The sequence below is a fragment of the Typha angustifolia genome, chromosome 8 (genome assembly GCF_048772165.1).
Source record: "Typha angustifolia cultivar Huaian chromosome 8, ASM4877216v1, whole genome shotgun sequence".
NCBI lineage: Eukaryota > Viridiplantae > Streptophyta > Magnoliopsida > Poales > Typhaceae > Typha > Typha angustifolia.
Window position 1 is genome coordinate 573,600 of NC_133246.1, and position 26,399 is coordinate 599,998.

The 26,399-nt window shown below is 40.3% G+C and overlaps 3 protein-coding genes across 9 annotated transcripts; 1 reads left to right on the top strand and 2 right to left on the bottom strand.

The window, feature by feature from the left end:
* The first annotated feature begins 849 nt into the window (after positions 1-849).
* LOC140764997 (uncharacterized) lies at positions 850-9,276 on the top strand. 7 transcript variants are annotated; one of them, XM_073103907.1, is made up of 9 exons: positions 851-992; positions 1,145-1,218; positions 1,363-1,482; positions 2,249-2,308; positions 2,618-2,665; positions 2,819-2,875; positions 2,990-3,052; positions 7,437-7,834; positions 7,966-9,276. In XM_073103907.1, the coding sequence occupies exons 4-9, from the start codon at positions 2,306-2,308 to the stop codon at positions 9,185-9,187; spliced, it is 1,791 nt and encodes a 596-aa protein (XP_072960008.1). In that variant the 5' UTR covers positions 851-992; positions 1,145-1,218; positions 1,363-1,482; positions 2,249-2,305; the 3' UTR covers positions 9,188-9,276. The 7 variants fall into 7 exon arrangements, with proteins under 7 accessions (XP_072960004.1, XP_072960003.1, XP_072960008.1 ...); XM_073103906.1 differs by having other exon boundaries at positions 1,363-1,476; XM_073103903.1 differs by lacking the exon at positions 1,363-1,482 and having other exon boundaries at positions 850-992; positions 1,143-1,218; positions 2,228-2,308.
* Positions 9,277-12,821: 3,545 nt separating this feature from the next.
* Positions 12,822-19,632, bottom strand: LOC140764197 (BRCT domain-containing protein At4g02110). Its single transcript, XM_073102626.1, has 10 exons — positions 19,333-19,632; positions 19,156-19,245; positions 18,958-19,062; positions 18,406-18,507; positions 17,634-17,718; positions 17,024-17,090; positions 16,904-16,948; positions 14,048-16,222; positions 13,615-13,831; positions 12,822-13,463 (listed from the first exon to the last, which is right to left on the bottom strand). Exons 1-10 carry the CDS (start codon positions 19,441-19,443, stop codon positions 12,903-12,905), a joined length of 3,558 nt encoding a protein of 1,185 aa, XP_072958727.1. The 5' UTR covers positions 19,444-19,632; the 3' UTR covers positions 12,822-12,902.
* A 1,229-nt stretch (positions 19,633-20,861) lies between these two features.
* On the bottom strand, positions 20,862-24,706 carry LOC140764812 (phospholipase A1 PLIP2, chloroplastic-like). The gene is made up of 5 exons (XM_073103594.1): positions 23,708-24,706; positions 22,824-23,297; positions 22,660-22,719; positions 21,791-22,207; positions 20,862-21,592 (listed from the first exon to the last, which is right to left on the bottom strand). The coding sequence occupies exons 1-5, from the start codon at positions 24,299-24,301 to the stop codon at positions 21,017-21,019; spliced, it is 2,121 nt and encodes a 706-aa protein (XP_072959695.1). The 5' UTR covers positions 24,302-24,706; the 3' UTR covers positions 20,862-21,016.
* Positions 24,707-26,399: the final 1,693 nt, after the last annotated feature.

A 26,399-nucleotide genomic window follows, 5' to 3' on the forward strand; every position in this document is an offset into this window, starting at 1 on the left:
CGCCACGCCTTCGTCTCTCCCTTATCACAAATTGCATGGTTAGGACTTGGGAGTTGGGATTAGGTAACGGGTCGGATTAGGAATCCTAATCCTACCCGTAGCTAATCAGTATCATGTCTACATCTGAACCTGACCCAAAGTGAACTTATTTGGTCAAATAACGACTTTAAAATTGCAATTTTGTTTAATAGTGAACACAAATAATAATTGTGGTTTGTTTGGTACATACTCAAGGTCAAATCAGGGCATTATCCGATCAGATTCTACCCTCATCTCTGCACCATTTGTTTCTAATCTATGGACTCGGCGTTTTGTTTATTACGTTCTTGGTGGTTTGTCTATTACGTCAGATTCCTACGTGTCAAAATTATCCTAATACGCTCCATTTAGAATTTATCTAAATTTAAATTGAAAAATCACTATTCTCTAACTCTAACACATACCATAAACCTGATTTAATTTTAAATAATTTAAATTTTAAGAGGAGTTGATGAGTTATCAAAATCAACTATATCTCAATTATGGATTGAGAATTTGCTTCCAATTTCCTCGAAGACACATTAACCCCTAATTTTTGACCTTATATAATAGACACAAATTGGATAAGGAAAGTAATAAACCCAAGAATATATATATATATATAGATAGAGAGAGAGAGAGAGAGAGAGAGAGGTGTCGGCTGCCTAGTATTTACTTGCACGTGTGTAGTAGGACGGGCACATTTGGCATGAACCAACTAAGCACCAGAAGCTAACCAAATCACACACTTCTTTTTTGGGCCACCCCATTCTTATGCTCACATTAATTAATTATATTCTCATTTATCACACCACACTCAACTCACTCTACCCCCTTTTATCTCTCTCTCTCTCTCTTCTTGCATTATTCTTTCCCTCCTCCTAAGTCCTAACAACTCTATAAAATGTTCTCAATTCTCCTCTCCACCTTCCATCTCTTAGCCTCCTCTCTCTGCCTTCCTTCATAGTTGCAAGGTTCTCTCACCTTCTTAGAAATAGTTATTTAGCCATAAATTCTTCACATTGCCTTCAACTCACATCTCAATATTAGCCTATCAAGTATTCAAAGCATGATTATTTTGTATAATTTTTTGCTGGAGCTGACACAATTCCTTTTTATTGTGTAGAGAGAGAGAGAGAGAGAGAGAGAGAGAGAGAGAGAAAGAAAGGAGGATTGGAGATGGCTGGCTGCAATGAGGAGGTAAGCTGTTTTGATTATTTCTTTTTCTTGATTCGCAAAGAAATCCATAACTTATTCTGCTTTCTTGTTTTCCTGTTGGTAATTTAAGTATCTCTATTTGATTAGATCAATCTGATAAATATCTTTCCCTCCATGTTTTGGCAGAAAGAATTTAATGTATATTATCACGTTTTATGGAGGGCTATACTGCTATAACTAGGGTTGTATTTGTTATGCATGGGAGACCAAACATAGTAGAAAGTCACTCATCAACAAAAGGTATTGGTAAGTTTATATGTTAATCTTTCTTGAAGAGCTGAATCCATGTAAAGTTTAGAGGACTTGGCTTCTACCAAATTTACTTGGAAAGAGGATATAAATATATCTAATGCAATGACAATAGCAGAGCATTTTGCTTTAATTAATTGAGCCTAAAATATCTGCTCTCAAGAATCATTATTGCTATTTCACATAATAATTGGTTTGGGAAACAATGTAGACAGAATTTAATTAACAGAGAAGAATATTCATTTTTCTCTCTTGGTCCATCTTGTATCTTAATCCGAAGCAATATATATAGTTAGCTACCTACCAATAAAATTGGTGATTCCTCAAATTATTTGTTCCTAGTGAAAGATAGAAGTTGATTTCATAGTTAAGATATTTTGACCTCTTCTCACTGTTGGAAGCTACTGAATGGCCACAGCAAGGAACTGAGTGATTTCAGTCCTACTTTTCAGATGAAAATGACTTTAAGCTTGAAACTATAAAGTTTTCGGGAACAATTAGGAGACTGTAGGATTATCTGTGTTAAAATTGTCGGCGAATTGGTTTCTTGCTTTTAATAAGCATTGTTAGGTGATGCATCCTCGTCAAGAAATTGAGTCAATGTGGTGACTGAAAAAAAAAAGAGGGGGGGGGGGGGGGGGGGGGGGGGGGGTCCAATAAGGGTGCAAATCTTTCTATAGCATTGATCCATAAATTGAAGGGTATTCTACTAACAAAGGACTTTACTTGCTCTTATGTCTAGATCTTTAATTGCTTATTTCAGGCACCAGTGCAGAATAAGTATGCAGGAATTGCACCCAAGAAGCCACCCTTGATCGCAATGGTATGCATAACAAGCTAATTACATATCAATTAACCTACTTACACTGCCCTAGCTTGCATAAGTTCAATAACTTTTTTGGTTCCTTAATGGCTAGCTACTGTGAAAATACCCAAACCATATACTTATTCACATGTTTCGATAGGAATTAACATCAGCATTATTGAGGAATCCAATAGGAAACAGTAAAGTTTTAATATTTAGGCCCGTAAAGATACCGATGATTTACCGAGCAAGCTACTGTAGTACAATGCTCTTCCTTTTTTAGGTAATTGATCTGTCTCCTGGTGTCTGCATCTATTTTGGTTGCAGGACCATGAGCGTGCCTATTTTGATTCTGCCGATTGGGTCCTTGGCAAGGTAACAGAAAGATCTCCATGAACTCTTTCATAATTTGAATTTGGAACTGCTTGATATATCATACACTTAACAAGTCTTGTCTCTGAAGGATGAGCTGAGAGTAAACTGAACCTGACACAAGTCTTAACTCCTTTCTGATATGTGTTTCTGTAGCAAGGAGTAAATAACACTGCAGTTACTGCCATTGAGTCTCTGAAGCCCAAACTGAAGGTATAAGATCTCATCCTTTCTCATGAATAAAGACTTCAGTGAGATAATTAAGGAAAGCATCAGAATTAAGTTAGTTTTGATCAGTAATAGTCTTCTTCTTCTATCATCATGCAGCGAACACCTCATCATCAGCTTCCTCCTCGAAAGCCTGCATGTACATCTGATGGCAAGAATTCGGTAAGCTTCCACTCAATCACCCAGCTCCTATTTTGTCTTTAGATTATCAGTATGCACTTGTTATGACTAATTCAAGTTTCACAATCAATATGATCAACTTTCAGTCTTAGCTGGCTATTTAAAGTTGTGAGACTGGTGAGAAGGCATGGTGTTAGGAACTGGTTATGTGAATATTTTTCTAGTCATCATCTGAAAATGGACTTCTCTGTTATTGCAGTCATGAATTTATTGGAAAAGTATAATCTTAGTTCAGAGTTGTGAATTTGGATTATCTCTTGCGTCCGAATTCAAAATTTCTTCTTGCTGACAAGGATTTTCGTTTCACTTATCTTTCTTCTAAGAGTTAATTATGCAAAATAAACTTTGGAATAAGGCATAACTTTATTTTAGTATAGCGAAGTTTATGCTAGTTAAATACCCAAACTGTAAATTATCTTCATATTAGTTTAGTAATACATATAATTTTTTCATCCAATATTTTTAAATTTATTAAAAAAATTTAATTACTATTTTGTGCTCATAAATTATATATTTTAATTAACTATCATTTCAATCATTCTCTCATCTCTTAATCCATGCATTATAAGAAATATTTTAATCATATATATCTCATAAATTTATCGGCACATATTATTATACTAGTTTATATCCAAACACCATATTATTATTTGGATTCAATCTAGCTTATTTAAATTTTAAAAATAAGTTTGACTAAACTAATTTAAGACTTATATACCGCATCCAAACACCACCAGACAAAAAAAAAATAAAAGCCTTACAAAAAGACTTTCTCATACAAGAAGGAAAAGAACTGGGAGAGATGTCATATTTATTTGATTTTGACTAGTCCTTTTTTAATTTTCCTCAATCAATCTGATTCTCAGGAATATCCTGTCTGCTGTGAAAAGGAAAATGCTTTGCATCTCCTGTAGACCCTCTCAAGATGCATGAGCATATTATTATTGCCACAGCTAGGTTCTTATATATGCATTATATGCTTCAACTGGCCTCATTGTGGGAGAAACATTACTTCCTCATTCTAGTGGGAATTGTGGGTCTCAAACTACATTATAATTTATTTTCCTGGTTGCTCTGGGCTTAGAACTTTATTTCAGATGATGCCATGAACAAGATATAGATGAACTTTATACAATACACTCCTGGAAACATCTCCTGCAGCAACAACTGCTGTTGCTACTGACAATAGTACTACCAGTGGCAGTAGTAATAAGATCAATGACAATAGTAATATTACAATTTAATCAACTCGATTCCGTCCAGTGCACCAAACTGAATGAGACACAAGTTGAATCTAATGGATGATTGGCAAATGGAGCAGAGGGCTCACCCACTTGAGCCAGTCATTGCTCCTCTTTCCAGCTCAATCCAAACCCCACCACACTTGTTCCCCTGTCAGGTTGGTTGTTGTAGCTAATCCAATCCAATCCAATCCACCTCCATCTCTCTCTCTCTCTCTCTCTCTCTCTCTCTCTCTCTCTCTCTCTCTCTCTCTCTCTCTCTCTGTGTGTGTCTCGCCCACATACACATGCATGGCATATTTGAGCTGGGGTGTGGGCTGAGAGATGCAATGTGATGCCAAGAAGAAGAGACCCAAATGGAAGGGGAGCAGCACTGATGGATGTAAGAGATGCCTTTTTCTTATAGGAGGGACACCACCATTATTTGATGCCTTTGTCTTCCCCAGCAGCTTTAAGAGGAGGAGGGTCTTGCCGTTAGTGGGAAGGGCCCAATTTGATACATTACCCACTAACAGATGGGGGTTACTTGCCCTAATTTTTAATGGGCCCATCTGTCATGGTAGGCCATGTCACATGCCCACATGCATGGCCCCCCATGCTCATTAGGGATGGGTTTTTCGGATAAAAGATAAAGACTTCTTTGCTAGCCAAGTTGAGATCTCTCTCTCTCTCCTCTCGTCTCTTGTCATAGTGGTAAGTTGACTTATTAGTATTTTACCACCTATTTTTCTACTAATTCCAAGATTTAGCTCTGCTCATCTTGAAGACAAAGTGCTGCTCCGCAGGCTGCAGTGGAGCCGACATTAACCAAACTCACAAGAATCCCATCTTTTGGTTGAATGAATGCAACCAAAGCTATATTTATTGCTGCATATTGTGCTTCTGCTAGCTCCTAATCACACATAAAAGAAGGAAAAATAAATTCCTTTTTTTTATATATATAAAAAATAAATAAAAATAAAAAGAAAAAAGTCCTGCCCTATTTAAGAACCCCACCCTTTCATACGGCAATCACAAGACAAACATCTAGTAAGAAACTGGAGCAAAGCATCCAAGAGAGGGAGGGGGCAATCCTCCTCATTTCGTTGCCGTGAAACTGGAAAAGGACCAATCCCACACCATGTGTTCGACGAAATGCCGTCCCTCAATTTTGTCGCCATGTCATTATAGTGTAACTGCTGTTAGTAAGAAGATCATATATGCTCGTCACTGAGCGCAGCGTACTCCAGCTTTCCATTGGTTGGGCTTTTATCAATCAGTAGACAAATAGACAATAGTTGGTTGCATTAATGTTCCTACTTTTGCAACTTGTTTAGTGATTAATTGGTATGGATTAGATCTATATTAAATTGGTTAAATTTTTTGAAAACAACTTTCTGGCAGGAATCCTACTAAGTATCTAATAAATATTTTTATTAGCTCCGTATAAGACTACAACTAGTCCTCTTAGCCCCCCTACTCCTAGGCTTACCTGGATCCCCTACAGCAATCGGGACCCACGACTACCCTCCTCCGGCTGCGACCTGTCCTCCACGTAATACCATTAATGACGTGGCGAGCAAGTCATGAGTGTGGCCCCTACCATACGGAGTACACGAGATTTGAGGCCTTGTCCCCCTCGGCCCCATCAGAAAAAAAGAAAAGGAAAGAGACGATCCCAACTTCCACTGTTATCAGCCAAACAGCAAACGACGACGACTCTATCAAATCGGGGGCGTTCAAATCCACTGAGTCACCAATCTCGAGGCGATGGGCTCCACCCCCGTGTATTAATTTATTAACCTCTGCTGACATTTAAAAGGTTGGGGGTGGTAAAATGTTGGGCGAGGAATACATTCGTGATATTTTTTAAGTAAAGGAGTTACGATGCAGAGGATTCTTGTGGCATAAGCCATTAAGCACCCCCCCCCCCCTCCTCCTCCCTCACTTCCATAAATATACCCCTGAGACACCAAAATTACCCTCGATAACTACCAATAATTACCGGATTACCAAGCAATGAAACCTCGTGAAGAACTACTACCGCTTACCCCCGGTAAGAATGCGTACCTTTCACTGCCTGGGTCCGCTGGGGGTGGGGGTGGGGGTGGTTTAAAGCTAGCTTAGCTTTATATATATATAATTTTCTCTTTGAGGTCTATAGGAGAGATAGAGAGGCATCTTTGCCAGCGAGGAAGGTGAAGGATCGAAGCTTTCTTTGAAAGGGAAAGGGGGGTGTGGATTGGCAGTCAAAGCTGGCATTTCCCCCCTTTTCTCCTTTGATCTTTTGGGTCCCTTCGACCTATTAATCTCTCCAAGATCTCAATCCAAGAGAGGGAGAGAGGGAGAGAGGGAGAGAGAGAGATATAGAAGGAGAGGAGATGGGTTCTTCTCTGTTAGTCATATCTTTCTCTATGGTGTGGTTTTTGTTTGGTTTGATTTCATTTTGAGTGGAGGAAGAAGGTAATGCGTAGGAAAGCATGTCGACTTCACCTTCTTTCGCAGCGGAGAAGAAACACTGGTGGGTAAGCACTAGAAAGGTGAGGTTTTTGGGTTCTTCCTCGATCTTTGTCTTCTCTCTCTCTCTCTCTCTCTCTCTCTCTCTCTCTGCTGTTGCTGGTTTGGGATAATGTTGGAGATTTTTGGCTTGGGTTTTTGTTTTGTGAAATGTTGGTTTGTTTAGATTTGTACTTGGGTGAACAGCTAAAGAGACGTTTACATTTGGTTCCTCAAACAATCTCTGGTTTGTTTTTGGTTCACCTTTGGCTACTGTTCCTATCTACAGAACGGAGAACATCTCACCATCTTCTTGCTCCTCTGAGTCCTCTCTATTAGACGACGAAAAGCCCACTCATGTATTCATCTCAAAGAAGCCCTTCTGCAGTGCCTTCTTCTATTGCAATCACGCTACAAGACTGATATTTCCTCTGATAGCTTATATTTTGAGTAGAAATAGAAACTCTCCTGCTGTTTTCTTTACTACCAAATTGTCAGAAATCCAACCTTTTTCTCTTCTGATCGCTCGAGACCATCCCATCTATAGAAACGAATTCCAGATGCCAAAAACTAATTTTTTGGTCGTCGCATTCCTTTTTTTCTCTGTTTCAAAGTGTAATATTTTCTGTTTTGCCTTTGGGGACTCCCAGATCGTCGACAAGCACGTCCGAGAAGCTCGAACTCTGTTCGCGAAGCAGGAGCCAGCTGATGTCACCGCCGCGGTGGGTCTCCTCGACGCAGCCCTCGCCATCTCGCCCCATCTCGAGGCGGCGCTCGAGCTCAAGGCGAGGGCCCTCCTCTTCCTCCGGCGATTCCGAGACGTGGCAGATATGCTGCAAGAATACATACCAAGCTATAGGATGGCTAACGACGACGACTCCGGAAGCTCGTTCGGCTCCGGCGACCAGTCATCCCGGGTGAAGTTGCTCTCGCCGGACCGAGAGAGATCCGATGGTGGAATCTTCATGAGATGCTTCTCGGTTTCCGACCTAAAGAAACGTTTCCTCGCTTGGATTTCTAAGAACGGAGAGAAAGAAGGCCAGTGGAGGTAATCTCACCACTACTGGTTTCTTGACAAAGAAAAAAAAAAGAATTTTTAGAAGAAAAAGCTTCCTTTTTTGTTACATAAATTGTTCTGGTCAGCGAGTTCACCTCTTCCTCTGCTTCGTCTTCTTTCAGGTACTCTGTCTTGGGCCAGGCCTGCTTCCATTTGGGCCTAATGGAGGATGCCATGGTTCTCCTCCAAACCTCGCGCCGCCTCGCCTCCGCTGCCTTCCGACGAGAAAGCATCTGCTGGTCCGACGACAGCTTCTCCTCCTCCTCATCCAATTCCTCCAATTCTCCGCCTTCATCCTCTTCCTCCCATCTCCTCTCTCATATCAAGCTCCTCCGCCGCCGCCGGGCCGCTGCCGTCGCCGCCCTCGATGCCGGCCTCCACTCAGAGTCCATCCGCCACTTCACCAAGCTCCTCCTCCTCCGCCGCTCCACAATCCCCCTCCCCCACCCCTTCGCCGCCTCCTGCCTCGTCGGCCGTGCTGCCGCCTTCCGCGCTGCAGGCAAGATCTCCGACGCTATCGCCGACTGTAACCGCGCCCTCGCCCTCGACCCCGCGTCCATCCCCGCCCTCCGCGCCCGCGCCGAGCTCCTCAACTCCATCTCCGCCGCGGCCGACTGCCTCCGCGACCTTGACCACCTCAAACTCCTCTACGACTCCCTCCTCCGCGACCGCAATTGGCGCCCGCATCGCGACGTTGGATACCGCGAGATCCCATCCGTCCTCTCCGATCTAAACTCTAGAATTCAGGAACTCCGCCGCCGTGTCACCACCGGCGATTGTGGCAATGTAGACTACTACGCGCTCATCGGAGTGCGGCAGGGGTGCAGCCGATCGGAATTGGAGCGTGCCCATCTCCTGCTCTGCTTGAAGCATAAGCCGGAGAACGCTGCGGGGTTCATCGAACGGCTGGAGTTTGCAGACGAGGAGCACCGAGATCTGGATGCCATCAAGGATCAGGCAAAGATGTCAGCGTTGATCCTTTATCGCATGCTGCAGAAGGGGTATGCGAGCATCATGGCTGACATCATGATGCAGGAAGCCGCCGAGAAGCAGAGAGCGAGGGAAGCTGCGGCCGCAGCTGCGAAGCAAGCGGCTTCTTCGGCGAACAAAGTCGCATCTTGCTCGGAGAAGCTGAAGGCGGACAAGTGTTTGGAAGAAGCAAACGAGAAGAAGGCAGCTGCAGCGGCAGCAGCCGTGGCGGCTATGACTGCTACTGCGACGGCCGCAGCAGCGCCGGTGTACCAAGGGGTGTTCTGCAGAGACTTGGCGGTGGTGGGGAGTTTGCTGTCCCAAGTAGGGTTCAATAGAGCTATTCCGGTGAAGTACGAGGCTTTGAGCTGTTGACGTTAGTGAAGTTTCCCGGGAAACCTACTTTGAATTGGTTGTCGTCTAATGTTGGTTGTACAGCTGGAAGGAAAATTTTTGTTTCACTATTTTAGTGTTGTTATAGTGCAATTTTTAGTTCCTTTTTCTCTGCTTTCTTAACAAAACCTTAGCTACTATATATTTTGCTCTGGGCTTTGGATTCTTCGTCTAATAAAAATATCAATCAATTTGAAGGTACTCACCATCTTTTTTAACTCCTGGTCGGGAAGGAAAGGAGAATGAATACGAAAGGAGCGGTTTTTGTGCCATTCGTCCTTTATCCTGGATAACTCCATTAACCAACGATAAATTAATGTGATAAGTGGAAGATTAATCCGTGAATAAGTTAGAAGTCCCTCTCGAGTCTCGATCGATTATTATAGAGCCTTTTGCCAGAAGGCTTACCATCCCACCTTGGAGTTTGGAAGGGGTAAAGCTGTGAGCTTCGAATAGCAGAAAGGAAAGGTGCAACGCCCCGCCCATGTGGACAAAGCTCGACACGTAGCCATGCATGACGGACGCGACTCCCGAGGCACCGATGCTGTAATTTTCGTGCCGACGTAATCTTATCCCCTTTTGTTATTATTATTTATTATTTATTTATTTGAGCGTTGTTATTAAGTTAAAATTTTCTTTTCCAAGAGCAGAGGGTTAGCAAAAGTAATTACTGACGACGACAGTAAGCATCTGCCCGCCACGTGACACATTAGGTATAGCAAAACTATTTGATTAGCCAAGTATGGAGGGATATTTAGATGATCGTGTTCATTAGTGAATATATAAATCAATCATTGGATACTTTTGTCCTCAGGGATGGCTTTATAATTTTGAAACTTGGAACTGCTGCTCTGTCGAACTGGGCTTCTGATCTTATTCCATGTCACATTTAGTCCATGATTAGATAATATTCCAATCAAACTATCACGCGGTGCAGTGCACGTTAACATATTAGACCCACAACAAAAAAATTGATTCCAAAGCTCGCCAAAACCTTATATCAAGAACTGTAACAAGAAACGACATGTCTAAAGTTGATAACACTCAGCAATAGAAGCATATACATTAGACAGTGTGTCCGAGTTGTAAGTACTTTTGGGTCACTAATCGCTATCTAATATATGGCCCCTCACTTACTGTTAACCAAAAGTACACACGTGTCAAACAACTTAAAGCTATCACCGTGACATGAGACCCACTCTTTTCTGACACGGTAAATGATGCAGTCGACGTGCTGTCCACATGCCCTGCTGTCATGTGGTACACTGATTTCCAGGTGTTGAGCCAGCGTGGTGCACCCTTTTCCATTAATATAACTATACTTCGTGGAATTAATTATTTTAAAGTTCTTCTCGTACCCACTAATAATGGATTAATAATGTTGATATATATATATATATATATATATATATATATATATATATATATATATATATCATATATTCATCTATAGTCTCCTAAATTTTACCTAATCCCAGCAGCTCGACCATTCTCGTGATACTTAAATTATATCCCTTATTATTATGGTGTGGAGGGAGGTTAAATCGAGGAAGAGGGGAGGGGAAAATACGACAAAGTCTCGAAATCGGCGACGAGAATGTGGAGTTGAATTGAGAGTCGGTGGTCTTATTCTGACTGTCTTCGAGGGGACGTGATGATGGAGATAGATTTTGGAAGCCCAAAACGAATTCAAAGTGCATCTTAAATGATATTAATACGAAGTTCGTCCTGCCCATCTTTCCCGTAGGAGAGCTACAGAAAAGGGTATAGAATGGGAGAACTCAGGGTCATGCAAGCAAGAGGACGACGAAGGTGTCCATGGTGACGTAGATAAAATATTTAATTCACAAGGTCAAATTTGTCTTATCGTCGAGTCCATAGGCCAATAACGAGCTTGATCTAGATTGGAGGCATGGGATTACAGATATATAGTGGTTTGGTATCTGACTTAGGGAGTGAGAGGAGACAAAATATATTAAGTAAACAACAAAGTTTTAGCTGTTCGATGATTATAATGGCATTTTTATAGTGCGTTGTGAATAACGAGGAGAAGAAAAGAAAAGGGCACGGTGGTGCCGACATCTAAAGGAACACACATACCCTACGACCGCATATTAGCTTTAGTTTCATTAGATTATGAGGACCAAATTGTACTTAACATGACAAATTTTGAAATAGTGAGCTCCTAAAGCATATAATAGGAGAACTTTTGCAATTATTCCAGGTATGTGGATGCCCAAGATATTCCCTCTATATTACAAAACTGCAACACAACTCCCCATATGATATATCCTCGCAAAACAAGAATGCCCTCAAATTAAGTAAGTGTTCTTAAGGGTATGATCAAGGTTATTTGGGTCAAAAATGAGTGGTGTTAGGGTTTCAGGTGAGGGGGACAAAAGGGTGAGTTGGGGTCATGTGATGGACGAATGGGATTGGCGATGATGGATGGCAGGCATACGACTTTGGCAAGAAAAGCATATGTCCTATGTCCTTGTAGAAGAATTTCTAATCATAGGGTATGAGATTAAATTAAGACCTAAAGATAGCACCAAAAGTGGTGGTTACAAGGGATTTTAGCGGGCGATTGGGTTGGATTGGCACGTGTGGAGCTCCCAAAAGTTCATATGCTTGACTTGCTAGGGAGAGGGAGAGAGAGAGAGAGAGAGAAGAGGGAGGATTCACACGTGGATGATTTGGTTATATATAGTTGGAGGCTTACTTTTGATTGGGATCAAAGGGTGAGAAAGTTTGGGCCATGTGAAGGGAAAGGATCAAATCACGTGAATTAGGAGAAAAAACTGATGCTTGCACTGGCTTTCCGTGACAAATTGAGGATTTCTTTTGGGTATTAAAATGAGATTCCGATCTAACTTTGATTTTGGGAGGGAATAATAAATCAATGGCGGCTTAATTGAATAAAGTGTAGCTTCCTTCAGCTCATGGATCAAAATTTATTTGAACGTCAGCAAATAAGGTTGGTACCTTTCATCCTCCTCCATTTCCTAATGACGAAGAAAGTAGGGATTTAAATCACCATCACCACATCGACAACATGACACTCGATCTCCTAAACCAAAATCTCTAATGAAACAAGAAGCAATACTATTCATATGATGGGCTTATCTATTGGGCTTATCTCCTAAACTTCGTCACGGCCCATCGACCTAGTGATTTTAGCGATCATAAGCATAACTCACAATACTACCCAACATACGAATTTAATATGTACAAACATAGCAAGGAATTGAAAACTACTCAGACTTGGCAAATATAGTGAATTTAACTCTGATGAGTTGCAATTTAGGACTTTCATACTTACCTGAATGTGAAAACGTTGAGAGGCAGCAGGTACGTATATCCTCACCCTGTGCTTGGTCAAGTATATATTATGTATATCTCCGAGCCACCAAACTCTGCTGCATGTCCTTCATATATGTTAGCTTATAGCCTAAATAATCCCCTTGCCCAATAGATCTTCGAGTTATATCATTTAATCACTCTGTGAGCCAATTAGAGGTTATTCGCCTGACTTTGAGTGTAGTTAGTTTTTAGCACGAATAAGTGTAGGCAATAATTGATGAGAAGTAGTCATTGAAGATGGCACATATGAGAGTAAAATGAGAAGCTTAATTGATTTTCCATCAGTAGATTTAACAAGCTTTACAATATTAATTGGAAAAAGGAGGCGCAAGCATCACCTGCGCTTGGATGATCTTATTTTGGTTCCTTTAAGAGGAGTTTCCTCGAATGGATTTTTACTGCAACTGGAGCAAAACCAGTCTCCCTCTGGAACAGCTTCTAGTGGAGGATCACAACAGTCAATGTGAGTGCCGATTCCACATCCTGTCGTACCACCCTCATCCCCACAAATCAACATCACCTCGCCCCTGTCACGTGACCCACAGACCGTGCAGCAGATATCGTCATCGCTTCCTTGTGAAGGAACTCTGGCATCAGCAATGATCTCCTCGCAACGGTTCGACAAGTTTGCAAAAGATTTTTCAGCCCAAGCATGTGTTTTGAAGAGAACGTGCCGCTCCAATGAGTAGCTTGGCTTGCAAACATATTCAACCAAGTAATCTGCCACAACGCATGGGACCTCATGCCTCAGAAACTCTTGCACCCATGCATCAACACGTGGCATGCTCGGACTTACAATGGCGAAGTCAACGCCAGCTTTAAGAAAGCGAGTGTATGGCGGGGAGGTTGCTAAGATGGTGCCGTCGCCAGCTTTTACCACACGTTTTAAGGTATCCTAGTTTAGAAAAGAAAAAAGAAAGTTGGTCTACGTAAAAAGATTAAATGAATTTTTGAACAATAAACAAGCAGTTTGGAAAGAGACTGCTACAAAGATTGTCAAGGAAAGTGTACAGTAATAATTAATAAATAGGTTAATCAGATAGTACCAGTGTGGGAGCTATGCATTCTCCATATATGATAATCCGCAAGCCATAGAAGGCACCGTGACCAGTTCGTTCCCTCAGTTGACGCCATTTCCGTGGAGCTTCTAAATTGATTGCACCATCTTCAGTGAGGCCATTCTTATACCACTCAAAAGTTTCTTCTTCTAAAAACTTTCCAGCCTCAATGCTAGCACTTAAATAATCTGTCTTAAGAATCCACCTGCATAACGAACAAAAGGCGAGCTTAGATTTATAGGCCTGCTGTTTGGTTGACAGTGAACAAGACCAATGAAATTCTGTATTGATTGTTATAATGTATTTTATTTTGTCGGTTAGAAAGGCCGATTGTTCATATGTATTAAGTTGCATAGTGGTACTTCAAATACAAGATGTCAAATCTAAAATGTCAAAGATGCATATTATCTCAGCAGCATACCTTCCAGCAGCAGCAGCAGCAAAAAACTTTTCAGTTCTGCGCACTGGGTCTGGGACAACAAAATGTGTTGCTTGGTATGACCAATGATGAGAATCCCTGCATACCCTTCCCCTAAGCTGTCTAATTATTGTCTGAAACTCCTTTCTCTGAGGTCGATGTCCACTTAGTATAAACCAAGCAGGCCCCAAACTGCTCAATGGACCAGTCTTGCTTCTTTGCTGGTTGTAACCATTGTCAACGCCTGAACCTTTTTTATCCTGTACTAACTGTATCTCATTCTTACAAACCACACTAACACCATGATCACTATTTTGTTCAGAAACTACCATGCTATGAACTGGATTATTCTCCTTTTCTGACTCCAAGGATGTTTCCCTCCAATCCATGGTCATACCATTTTCATTTCCTGCAGACTTAGGATGCTGAACCACTTTTGAGTAGTCCTCAATGACCGCATCTCTGCATAATGGTTCAACTGCCCCATTCATTTCACTATTCGTAACACTAGGATGTTGTGAATCAGTATGCAGCTTCTCCACCTTTCCTGACTTGCCTTCAGTTGTATTTACAGAGTCAGTTTTTACTGAAGCAACAGCAACATTATTTATCATACTACTGCCTACAATGCGCTTATTTAGGCCATTCAAGCTCCTCTTGGCAACTGCCTTCTTAAGACGTGCACCTGACACCACTTTGCTAGTGTCCCTCTTGCATGCATCAACACCTGAGCAACTTGAAAGTTTTTTGCCCTCAATTTCCCTGTTATAAGGAGATGAAGCCGCTTCATCATGCTGTGATCTATGTGGCACCGTCTCACTAATACAAGTATTTGGTATTTCACTCATTTTAATATCACTATTATCAAGTTTGGTGGAACATTCAGATTTCCTTAAACCATCTGAAGATATCTCAGGTACCTTTACTTCGGAAGTTGTCACATCTGCAGTTTTGTTGCCAATGGCTAATGACCCAAAGTCTTCTGCAGCTTTCCGTACACCGAGGTGCAGTTCAGCTTCCTCCATTTGCTCATCATGGAGAGGCAAATTTCTAAGCACCTTAACATCTGCAGGAGATACATCTGTACCTGTAACTGTTGATTTCGAATCAGCCAAGTTATTTACTCTGCTCTTTGCCAACCCATTTTGCAGTTTTTGTGAGTCTGCTTCAACAACTGAAGGAAAAGATTTAGTGGTTTTGGCCCCTGAAACAGTTTGTCTACCATTAAGTGACTTCCTCTTATAATTCAAGGCTTTGGATTTAGATGACACAGTATGTTGATTGCCAATAGAATGTAATACAGTATCCTCCATGTTGTTACTTATGCAGTTAAGCCCAAACACATTTTTCTCCAGAGGTAAAGCAGTTACCTGTTCTGAATTTTTAGATTCCTTAATCATCGGATTCTGCACAATAGAAGACTTGGGTGACTTGGAGCCTGCTCTAGAAACAGAAACCTTCCGCTTTTGAGGAAGAGCAGAACCAGTTGCTCCAGCATTCTCTGGACTTCCATTAGCTGGTAGACTCTGAATGTCAGAAGATTCACCATTTCTTCTACCTTCTGTTGATGGTGAGCTATCAAAGTCAAATCTGAAAACACTTCCTTCCAACTGGAGTGAAGAATTTGAGAATGGTGATGGTTCTTCCGGAGATATTGACTTACTTCGGAACTTCCTAGAGTAACTTAGTCTATTAACCTTCTCATTTAATGTACTTGCTGTCGTAACCAATTTGGTTGTTGACAACATATTGCCTTCTTTCTTTAAACTATTCTCACAAGGTATGTTTAATTCACCAGCATTAGCAGCATCTTCGACATAATCATCACCAGCTAGTACATCATCTTTCAGATGAGTGAATTCCTCCACCTTACCTTTACCATTATACACATCCAAGGCCTTTCCAGACCTTGTCTCTTTGCAGGGTGTGGTAAACTGATTGTTGCCCATTGTCATTTTGCCAGCATTTATCAACTCTTTTGCTTCTACATTATCTTTGCTGCTGATGGTGATTCCTGAATTTTCAGTAGGAAAATGAGGACCTCCTGAAACTGCCACACCACTTTGTGTAGTAAATGTACCAATACTGCTTCTCCGGTCAAGTCCTCTTGCGCCTATATCTTCAGTTTCCTCTTCCGAGTCCCTGGCCTCAGCCTCCAAAATCTCTAGTTCCCAACCACTTGTTTGAAGAAAAAATAACAAAGGCAGAGGGATCAAGGTTCTTACATAATTAGACTAGGGATGTACAATAATTATAAATAATAAAGCCCCCTCATAGAAGTAAACTGACAAACTTACAAGAAAATTTAACTTCCTAAGATAGCACAGGCACCTTCCCATCTTCCATTAAACAGAGGAGTTTTGAGTTCATTATATGATTTTACAACTATTCATAGAACTACAATTGTATTGCTAGTTGACCAAGTATTGTAATAAGCTATAGTGTTATTCAACCATAATCCAATATTATGGTCAAATTGCCTGCAATATCCAATATTAAATTACATTATTACAAGCATGACGTCCTTAAGATGTAGTGCACACATGTTTTATAGCCTTTATAGGTGCATAAGTAATTTAATTATTGATGGCAAACTACGGAATCTACCATAGTCAAGCGAACAACCAATAATAGTGATCTGCTCACAATTGATGACCAAACTAATTAGACAAATTCTTTCTTTCTTGTTCTCCTATTAAAAGGGAGTCCCACAAGTGGTATATGTGGAGCACGGGCATAGAAGTACAAGCTGCATGCACCTCTACAAGTTCATTTCCTCTCAAAGTATTCAGAAGATGAGAAAGAAAAGTAATCAAAGAAGCAACTCATCTGAAAAGACAAGCATTATAAGAATCTTACCTTTTAATGTAAAAGTCTATTGGCAGAATTTCCCAATCTTTTAAGCTAAAAAAAGAAAATTATTTGTTAGCCAGTTTCATGGAAAGCAAGACTTAATGGAGTATTTATAAATAGTAATACCAGTCTTCCAACCAACGATGATTAACCAGTTTGATATTGACTTTCTTTGCAAGTTCGTATTTTTCACCTACCACCATCAGAATGAGAGAGTTCTGTGAGTATCGAATGGAAAAACACATAATAATATTACTCCAAAATTTAAAAAACATAATAATATTTCTCCAAAGTTATGAAGGAGCAGAACTTCGTTATAAAATATGCTTAAATCCTACTAATCTACATCTAGAGAGATATCTTAATTTTCAAGAAATACAAAATTCAAAGTAAAATCCTAGTAGGGGTTCAATATGCAATTTACAAAATTAAGGCATAAAATTGTCGAACTTAGGCAAATGCAAAGCCCCGAGCACCCTCGCATGCACTTAAAGAGGGAAGAACTTCTAGGTGACCATAGAGCCACCAAGCTAATTGGATATAATGTTGAGCAACTACAAAAGTATGATATTAGAATAATGAGATGGATATGTTCCAAACAATATGGAACACCAACACAAATCAAAAACATCTCGTCCAAAAGAACAATTGAAAACATCAATCAAATTATCATCCTCGCATATTACAATTACCAATTTGGCAATGCCAATTAATAATCAAGCAGGATATAACATACCTTCAAACTTGTAGCAAATAAGATGGGTAACTTGATTTGCTATTAATGGCTTTGAAAACCGAGCCCCCATCAAGGAAACCATTTTCTGTGAATAAAGTAAAAGCAAAAGCAAACAAATTCAGAATATAACGAGAAAAGATAAGCAGCTAAGTTATTAAATAATACATCTAAATATTCATTATAACCATATGACTGTGCAGGTATAAGTATGAGATATTAAAGAATATGGTATTACTAAGATTTATATGTGATCGATGGGAATGAACTATAGCAATCATTATTCAATAATCTTAGACATTTACAGCGTACATGTTTATCAGTGCTGGGACAGCATGCTAATCAATAAGAATACAAACAAGCTTCCACCATTGAGAAATTCACAATATTTTAATAAACACATAAGACAGCTAAGGTAGCGGCCATAAACATGCGGCGCTTCAGCAAACTAATAACTTGTTCATCATAGATACTATAAGCAGGTTAATAGCAGAAAACCTCATCAGAGACCAAAGGATATTTTTTCCCATACATCTCAAATGTTAAAAGATAAGATGGAAATGAACAAGAATGTCAAGAAAAGTATCAACTCTGATGCTCAAATAAATTGGGGCACCTCTTAGTTCGCATAGAACAAAGCCTAGATATGTCTTGCAAGACAAATTGAAAAACAAGAGCTCGCTTGTGTAGAAATATATGACCAATTGAATTTTCAATCAATCCAGAATTCGAGAACCCCATTGGTCAATTGTTGTTTAACTTAAAAATGACTCACCATTATATCCTCTCGTTCCTGCCTTTGATATCCCGTCAAGCAAATGTTCAGTGATTCACTGCCAGGTATTCCATTCAGATCTCTTACAGGCCTATACAGAATCTGAAATGTTGTATGAACATACCACAGTAAGTTGCTAGCTACTATTGATGATATAATTAATTAACTGTAGCATAAAGTTCACAAGGAGTAAAAGACCACAAATCCAAAATATGTAAGTAGCCACAATAAATGCAAAATGACACTTCAACATGAAACTAAAAACAGGAGGGAATAATTAGAGGACTCATACAGGTTTTGCAACAATGTAAGCTAAACCCTTATCCTACACTAAAATTTCAATTGGAGTCTAAATGCAATGTGCAGAAAAGTACCTGGTTATTAACAGCTCTTTGAATCACATTTCCTAAAATAACCATTATGCATAAGAAAAGAACATTACAGGTCCTGTGTACTGAATAACCACTAACGGATAACTTGCTTATATCCAGTTTACATCAACGTCAAACAGGCAGAAAAAAAGAACAATTAGAGAGGGAAAAAAATATTGACCCTATTAGCATCCGCCACTCTTCCAAAATCCACGCTATCATCAATCCACATCTCCGTGACAAGTGTTTTCCCATCGTTCCGAGCAGCAATACACACGGGATCATCCTGTTGAAAGTACCAAAACCTTCTCAATCTATCGTTTAAATAACCCTAAACGCATTGCCTAACAAATAAGTGAAAATAGAAGCAAAAGCTTACATAAACGCGACCAGAGACGACCACGTGAGTACAACTGGAATCATACTTCCCAGCATCGATCCCTCCTCTTCGAACAAGCTCCGATCGGTACTAAAACATAGTAAAATCGCACAAGATCGAATCAAAACACCAGATCTTCTGGTGAAATTTAACAGAGTAATCGTCAAAGATGGTGACCTGGGCTTCGGAGACTGAATCGAAGCCGAAGAGAACGAATCTGATGCCGGCGAAGAGCTTCCCAGGGCTGCTGGAAGTGCTCGAAGTGGAATCGCCGCGAGATCTGAGCATTTCGGGCGAAGAACTGGGGGATTCGGAGGTCCAAACCCTACCCTATAAATCTACGAGGTGGAGTATAAACCGAAAGAGAGAAGCGAGTAGTTGTTATCTCCTTCGCGGCGTCGCCTGGAAGAATGGATGAGAAGATGAGCGGTTCCTTCTCGAAGACGAGAGGATGGGAGGGAAATTAAAAACATTTCGTTTTAATTTCAACATTGTAGATTCTATTCGATTTTGGTTTGGGTCGGGGGGAGGGAAATGGCGGGAGAGGACGTGGAGGGCAAAAGAGGACGCACTACGTGGCACGAAGAGATTCGTGCAAGGTGATGGGCCAAGGCCCAGCCCAGAACCTTCGCTTCTCGTTTGGGCTGTCATTCTCCCAAAAAATATTTATAATTTTTTTTTCACATATATATTTTTCTTTAGTTGTCTATTTTGTAATAATTACAAGCCAATTTCTTTCCCCAAATTGGAGCACCAAATAAGCCTGATATATTAAAATTAATATTATCAAAAAAATAATAATTTTGCTAATTGAGAATATTGGAATGACGTGTGATAGGATTGGCTTGTAGATAAATGCATGCATCAAGCAATAATTTGAGAATATTTATATGATAACGTCGATGGACGTCTTCTTACGTGGAGATCTGACTTGCGAAGAGATTGGACTCCTACGTGTCCTACACGCACCCTCTCCCTGGTGAATGGATAAGGTCTAGTCATCGGCCACGGAAGATTGGACCATAAATTTGGCACAGCTCTCTCGACCAGCTTGGCTACATCGAAGTGGACGAATGCGAGGGCCCACTCCTCCTTGTCGCCACTCCCAATTGGACACGTGTTTCTCCAATCCCTGAAGCAAGAAAAAGTGCACTTGATCTTTTCCATCTCCTATTTATAATATTAAAAAATAAAACAAAAACAAAAGACGAGTTAGGAAAGCAATATTATATAAAAATAACTAAAAGCTAAAATCATAAAATATATATATATATGTATGTATATGTATGAAATTAAGTATTCAAGCACGCGACACACATGCCTACCTTATTGGACTTTGAATGCATTTAGGATTCAGTGATTAAGATGGAACCATAATTCATCACCACTCGCTTCCCTTTGAAAAGAAAAACAAAAAAATTGTCGCTACTGGTGAGAATTTGAATTCGAGTTTTATGTCAAAGATGGTGTAGATGAGTGAAAAGGACTAAAAGAAAATTATAATGTTTGATACACAAGAGTAGAAGAGAAAAAGGATTGAATTAACCATTCATACGTATCATGTAAGTTTAGTAATGAGTGTAACAGCACTGCTTAGTTACAGTATAGAGTTTTCAGAGATAAAGTACCAATGAATTTGATCAAATTAAAAATGAAGAAGTTTCTACAGTTCAGATGAGAAAAAAAGAAGAAGAATTGTCTGCTGATACATCTTACATCTACCATATAATTCCATTTCAATTTGTTGACATTACATTTCTTGTCCCTTTTCAATGATTTACAATCAAGAAATGATATGTATGAACCAATGAATAAAGAATGTAACCCTTCTTGCCAATTACATCGACAGAGCCGACGTAGATCAGCTCAATCTAACAACTGATAATGTACCCAAGAGCAATAATCGTGCTGGTAATAAGAGCATGACGAACATGTGTACATGTTGCGATGCCACCAGTCGCCTGAATCGTTTCAATGTCTCCCTTCCCCCATGAAATACACCAGCAAAGCTAAAATGGTGCTGGTTAGAGTTGATCGATCCTTCGCGTTTACCCATGATGACGCTTGCATGGATTTGCTGCGTGATAAGAGGCCACCACACCTCCCGACGTTGTTCCCTCTTGGTCTTCCTCATGAGCTTCAGCTCCTTGCGGATCACACATCGAATCGATTTCAAATAGGAATTCATGTCATGATCCCGATTAACAGTTCCTTCCGATCCATATGCAGCACGGTCACTAAGGATTTCCAGAGGATGAGGGGAGTTAAGGAACACAGACTGTGCGGCCTGCAGTACCCTAGTCGACTTCTCTGAATCTACTAATGAATCGCCTAAAATATAGAGACCGCTGCCTGGAGGAAGAAGGTGGTGGTGGGGAGAGAAATTCTCTTCAGGTTGTAGGATCACAAGTTTCCCCATAGGAGAATACAGCAGCTTCTGTTGACAAATTGCATAATAGTTATTGACAACAGTCACTGGCAATGATACGCTAAATTTCTTACAGAATTACTATTTCAACTAAGTAGAAAGAAAAGGTTTAGACAATATGTGGCTTCTTTTATATAATGGATTGGACAAGGAACATAACCATGACTAGAAATTTCTAACTATTTAACAGAGAAGGATTTTCTTTACCTGGTTCTCGAGGCAGGGATGATTACGGAAGTTTCCATTGACGGCCTTCAGAATCTGAGCAACATGATCTGGATAGTTACAGGAGAAAGCTCGAGGAACAATATCTCTGTGCATTGTTATAGCCTGAACATGACTTTTAGGCAGCCCCAATTTGCGAAGCAGGTAATCACCTCGACACATGATGCATGGTGCACCAAAGGTTATAACTGGCAATAAGGATGACGACGGTGCTTCTCCTCGTATCAGTAACATGAGATTCACAAGAACAGCTAGGCTTCCGCCAAGAGAATGGCCAGTGAAGCGGAGAGTTGCAGCGTTACCGTGAGATTTCAAGTGAGCTTGAATCTCTGGTAGCATCTGTTGGTAAATCCCCTTGGCAGCTTCATATATGCCCCTATGAACAAGTACACCCATTCCCTAAAGCACAAGAAAGATTACACTTTTATGAACAAAGAGTAGTGAATGAAAATTGGGTTTCTTCGAGTGAACTGGTGTAGTTCTTATCAAAGACAAATGACAAACAGCTTAGAAACCACATATGAATCTTCTCATCCAAAAGGGAGGTGTATTAAAGACAGGATCATAGTCTTCTCATCCAAAAGGGAGGTGTATTAAAGACAGGATCATAGTCTTCTCATCCAATTGCTATCTACTTGCATGTAAACTTAGTAAGAAAATCATGCTTTAGTTTGTCCGACAAGATGCAAAAATTGAATTATATCAATCCAAGTGTAGATAAATACCTTTATTTAAAATTAAAGAAATGGACAACTCGCTATGACAATTTAATTGCATTATAAAGGTTTATCAATGTAGTATACACTATACATAGAATAATTAGAGGTACTAATGACTAGGAATAAGCATACCTCAAACTGAATGGGTTCAAACAGAAGATTTGCCTGCCAAGAAGCTAATGTCTCCGAACCCTGCAGATTGAGATAATCAAACTCAAATTTACACCACAAATATCAAAAAAAGATGACCTGCACAAATAGAAAACTTTGATACTCTATCAGGAGAAAGTATCCACCTGAATGACAAAATATCTTGTACCGTTGCTATCATCATCGCATATGTACCACTCGCAAGGAGAAGACTTGGCCGAATTCAAATCCTCCGCAACAGCTTGTTTTGTCTCCTCCTTTGCAGCAACCATGGCGGTGACTGAATTCGTCGTGGCCACAAATGAAGCTTCCTCATTCTCGTTGCATGCTGTAATTGAATCTTTCCTCTTCACTTCCTTACCAGATCCAAAGGGAAGGATGCCCTTCGTATGTGATTGCAGATATGAGGCAGCCGAAGCTGCCATCTGATAAGCAGCAATTGCACTAATTCCGTATCCATTTTCTTTCTGTTTTCTACTCTCCTTGTCATCAGCAATCTCAACTTTTGTTCCTTGATCTTGAGCTGGTTTTTTATCCTTGTCAGAATTTTGAGATTTGCCTTTCTTCTCTAAGGATGAAGTCACGAATCGCAATCCATGGTATCTCAATAGATTTTTCGGCTGGACAAAAATGAGAACCATTAACCATAGGAGAAGCAAACCTTAGATACTCTCACATTTCTCTTATCTCAAAGGGAGGGGGGAAAAAAAGATATCTCAAGAGAAGCAATTACAAGAAAAATATTAAAAGCACAAATAATCACATTGTTGCTAAACTAGCAAATGAACAATAATTGTATCGGATTGCATTAAACAAACAACCATATAATAAAAGTTCAACATAAAGATTGAGAAATTATTCGAATCTCTGTTAAAAAACTATGAACTTTCCTTATCCAAGACAACAAAGTAACTTCTTTCAGAGAATAAAAACAGAAGTCCTCGCAGATCAAAAACAAACGTACACCAAAAGATATACTTCAGAACTAAAAGATTTGAATTGTTTTTAAAAAAAAATCTGAAATTGTTACCTTGATTCTGGCGATCATATACGAGAGGTTACCGAGATACGACATCTTGGCATAGATTTGGGCCTCTGCAAGCGATACCTTGCGAAGTAACCTCGAGAAAGAATCCCTATCGAAGACCACCTTCTCCTCGTCTCCTGCTTCAACGACACACTCCTCTCCGCCGCCACAGCCCACGCATCGATCGCCATCATCGGCAATCCCAATACCCAAATCGTCCTCTTCTGTCTCCTCATCTCCATTTCCACCTCTCTCCTCCTCCCTCTCCGCCCAGATCGATTTCACACGCAAAATCTTCAGAACCCAATTCTCCTTACTCCTTTCCTCCCTCACTTCCTCTTCTTCCCCCTCGTTTAAAGGCCTCTTCTCGTCGACGCCAGCCTCTTCGATGACCTTCTCAACCCCACTTCGAGGCCAAAGCTGCCTCAGAGGCCGCGGAAACATGTACGACTGCGGCGACGGCGCCGCCACGGCCGCCGACTCCGCCGCCGTGGAACGCGGCCCGACCGCGCTAATTTGCGCCGGCGGGTGGTGGTGATGGGCACCAACGGCAATTGCCGGCGGCGGGATTCCTCTCGCAAACCGTAAGCTTTCCATTCTGGATGCAAAGGCTTCGCCTTTGGCTATAAAAGAGCGACCTTTTGGGTCCACTTATGGAAGAGAGAGACGAAAGCAGAGAAGAAAGGTCCTCCCAAAAAGGTGGAGGTTTTCTCTCTCTTTTACCGTTGATCGAAGCAACCAATAAGCACCGCTAAAGAGAAGTAACTTTTAGAATCTACAAAAACCAAAAGCCTCTGCCTTCCTTCGGAAATTTTGGGCTTATATATAGTAAAGTAATAAGGGAAGAACAGAGACTGCTACTACAAGTACTAGAGAAAGCCCAAAAGCCTCTGCTTCCTTTTAGAAAATTAAACTCTGGGCCTAGAGAGAGAGAGAGAGAGAGAGAGAGAGAGAGAGAGAGAGAGAGAGAGAGAGAGAGATGGGAGCGTAGAATAAATGTAGGTTGCTAAGTTTACAATAACGAAGAAACGGGAGAAGAAACGGAAAGGAGACTCCTTTATATATCCAGCCGAAGATTACGGAGTTGGGCGTTTTGTGACGCGTCTTAAACGGATAGGTGAACACGTCATGAGATCTATGGAGAAAACTTAGAGAGAGAGAAGAAGAGAGAAGAAGTAAACAAACAAACAAACAAACAAACAAACAAACGAAAAACACTTTCCTTGTTGCTTCCTCTCTCTCTGTCTCTTCTCTTCTTCTCTTTCTCTCTTTTGGTCAGCACTCAAGAGAGGGGATGGGTGGTCCTTAAAGAAATGTTTTACTTTTAGCCTGTAAGTTAGCAGTTAGGGTGGTTGCCCAAAGAATTCAAAAGCCTGCATGCAAGTACTTATCTCCCTATTTTTTTTTTTTTGGGGGTGAGGAGTGTACATATAAACATACCTCCATGGTGGACCTATTCTTTTTTCTTTATTCTTCTATTATCTAATAATAAGATTAATTCATACAAATGGTCCAGATAATGCTTATGATCTTATTTCATTTTAAGACGAGAGATTATCCTAAAATTTCGTGGCTATATAATACCAAGCCTTCCTGTCACACTGAGTCACTATTTGAAGAATTATATCATTTTAATGGTAATTTCAACTGCCTCTGCCCTTTATCACCAATGATAAATGATATTTGCTACTCTCTCTATCATACAGAGACAGCTTCATTCTGCTTTCATTTTATCTCCCAGGAAAAATCCATGATATTACTAATTATGTGGGCAAATGATTGATCGATCAATGAGCCAATAAAACCGCCGTTGAGGATAAATAAAAAAGAAGAAGAAGGTTTAAGGTTGATAAGTTCTGCACGACAGCTCTTTTTTTCTAGTTCTCAGCTTCTGAGCTCCATAATGGAGTGTTGCAGCTATCACTGCTGCTCTAAAATATATCACATTAATTGAAGGGGTTACAGATTTCTAACTGTCTCTCTCTCTCTCTTGATGGGGCCACGTCTAAGTTGAGTTTTGGAACTAAAATTAGTAGTATGGAACTGAGCTTTCACAGCTAATTTAGCTGCAATAACTGTGCAAAGTTCTCAAAGATCCAATCGTACAGAAAATTCAAACAAAAATATGACATGATAGGAGGTTTACAAGCCACAATGACATTATATGCTAAGATTACCACAACTTTTCATGAAAATAAGAGGTCTCACTAAAACAAATGCTATAGAGTGTGGTATTTATGGAGATAAAGACTCCTTATTAGATGGTGAGCACTGTCATTAGTGCTGCTGATGACCTTGAGCTATTGTTCACATTACTGCATAAAGGAATAACGACGTCATTATGCCACTGTTATGATCTATTACCCTGCGTTATTAAATTAAGTGGGCCATGGTGATTCGTGGAGAAGCCATAGCCTTAATCTCAGTTGCCAATTTAAGTTCAATTCATTTTAGTCTTCCATTATAATTTTGTATACAAACAAAGACCACCATTGTCGTTCTCAAAGGCTGCAGGTCTATTATTATTATTCTTATTATTACGTTCCATTTGGCATTAGTTTAGTTGCTTCTAATGAGGGTCATTGCATTTGCTCTCCTCTCCACAAAGACCAAAGTTTGGCATACTTATATAACCGGATTTCAACTTTAAATGCGACATTAAAACCTCCAAATCTCCAACCACCATCTTGATTAA

Coding starts and splice junctions, on each gene's coding strand:
- LOC140764997 (XM_073103903.1), top strand. CDS start 1,198: ATGGCTGGCTGCAATGAGGAG. Junction 1,219..2,227: donor TGGCTGGCTGCAATGAGGAG/GTAAGCTGTTTT, acceptor TCTTATGTCTAG/ATCTTTAATTGCTTATTTCA. Junction 7,835..7,965: donor GAGAAAGAAGGCCAGTGGAG/GTAATCTCACCA, acceptor GTCTTCTTTCAG/GTACTCTGTCTTGGGCCAGG.
- LOC140764197 (XM_073102626.1), bottom strand. CDS start 19,443: ATGCTCAGATCTCGCGGCGATTCCACTTCGAGCACTTCCAGCAGCCCT. Junction 19,063..19,155: donor TCGTCTCTGGTCGCGTTTAT/GTAAGCTTTTGC, acceptor TACTTTCAACAG/GATGATCCCGTGTGTATTGC. Junction 13,832..14,047: donor GCTGCTGCTGCTGCTGGAAG/GTATGCTGCTGA, acceptor TTCGTTATGCAG/GTGGATTCTTAAGACAGATT.
- LOC140764812 (XM_073103594.1), bottom strand. CDS start 24,301: ATGGAAAGCTTACGGTTTGCGAGAGGAATCCCGCCGCCGGCAATTGCC. Junction 23,298..23,707: donor ATATGATCGCCAGAATCAAG/GTAACAATTTCA, acceptor ATTTTTGTCCAG/CCGAAAAATCTATTGAGATA. Junction 21,593..21,790: donor ATCCCTGCCTCGAGAACCAG/GTAAAGAAAATC, acceptor ATTTGTCAACAG/AAGCTGCTGTATTCTCCTAT.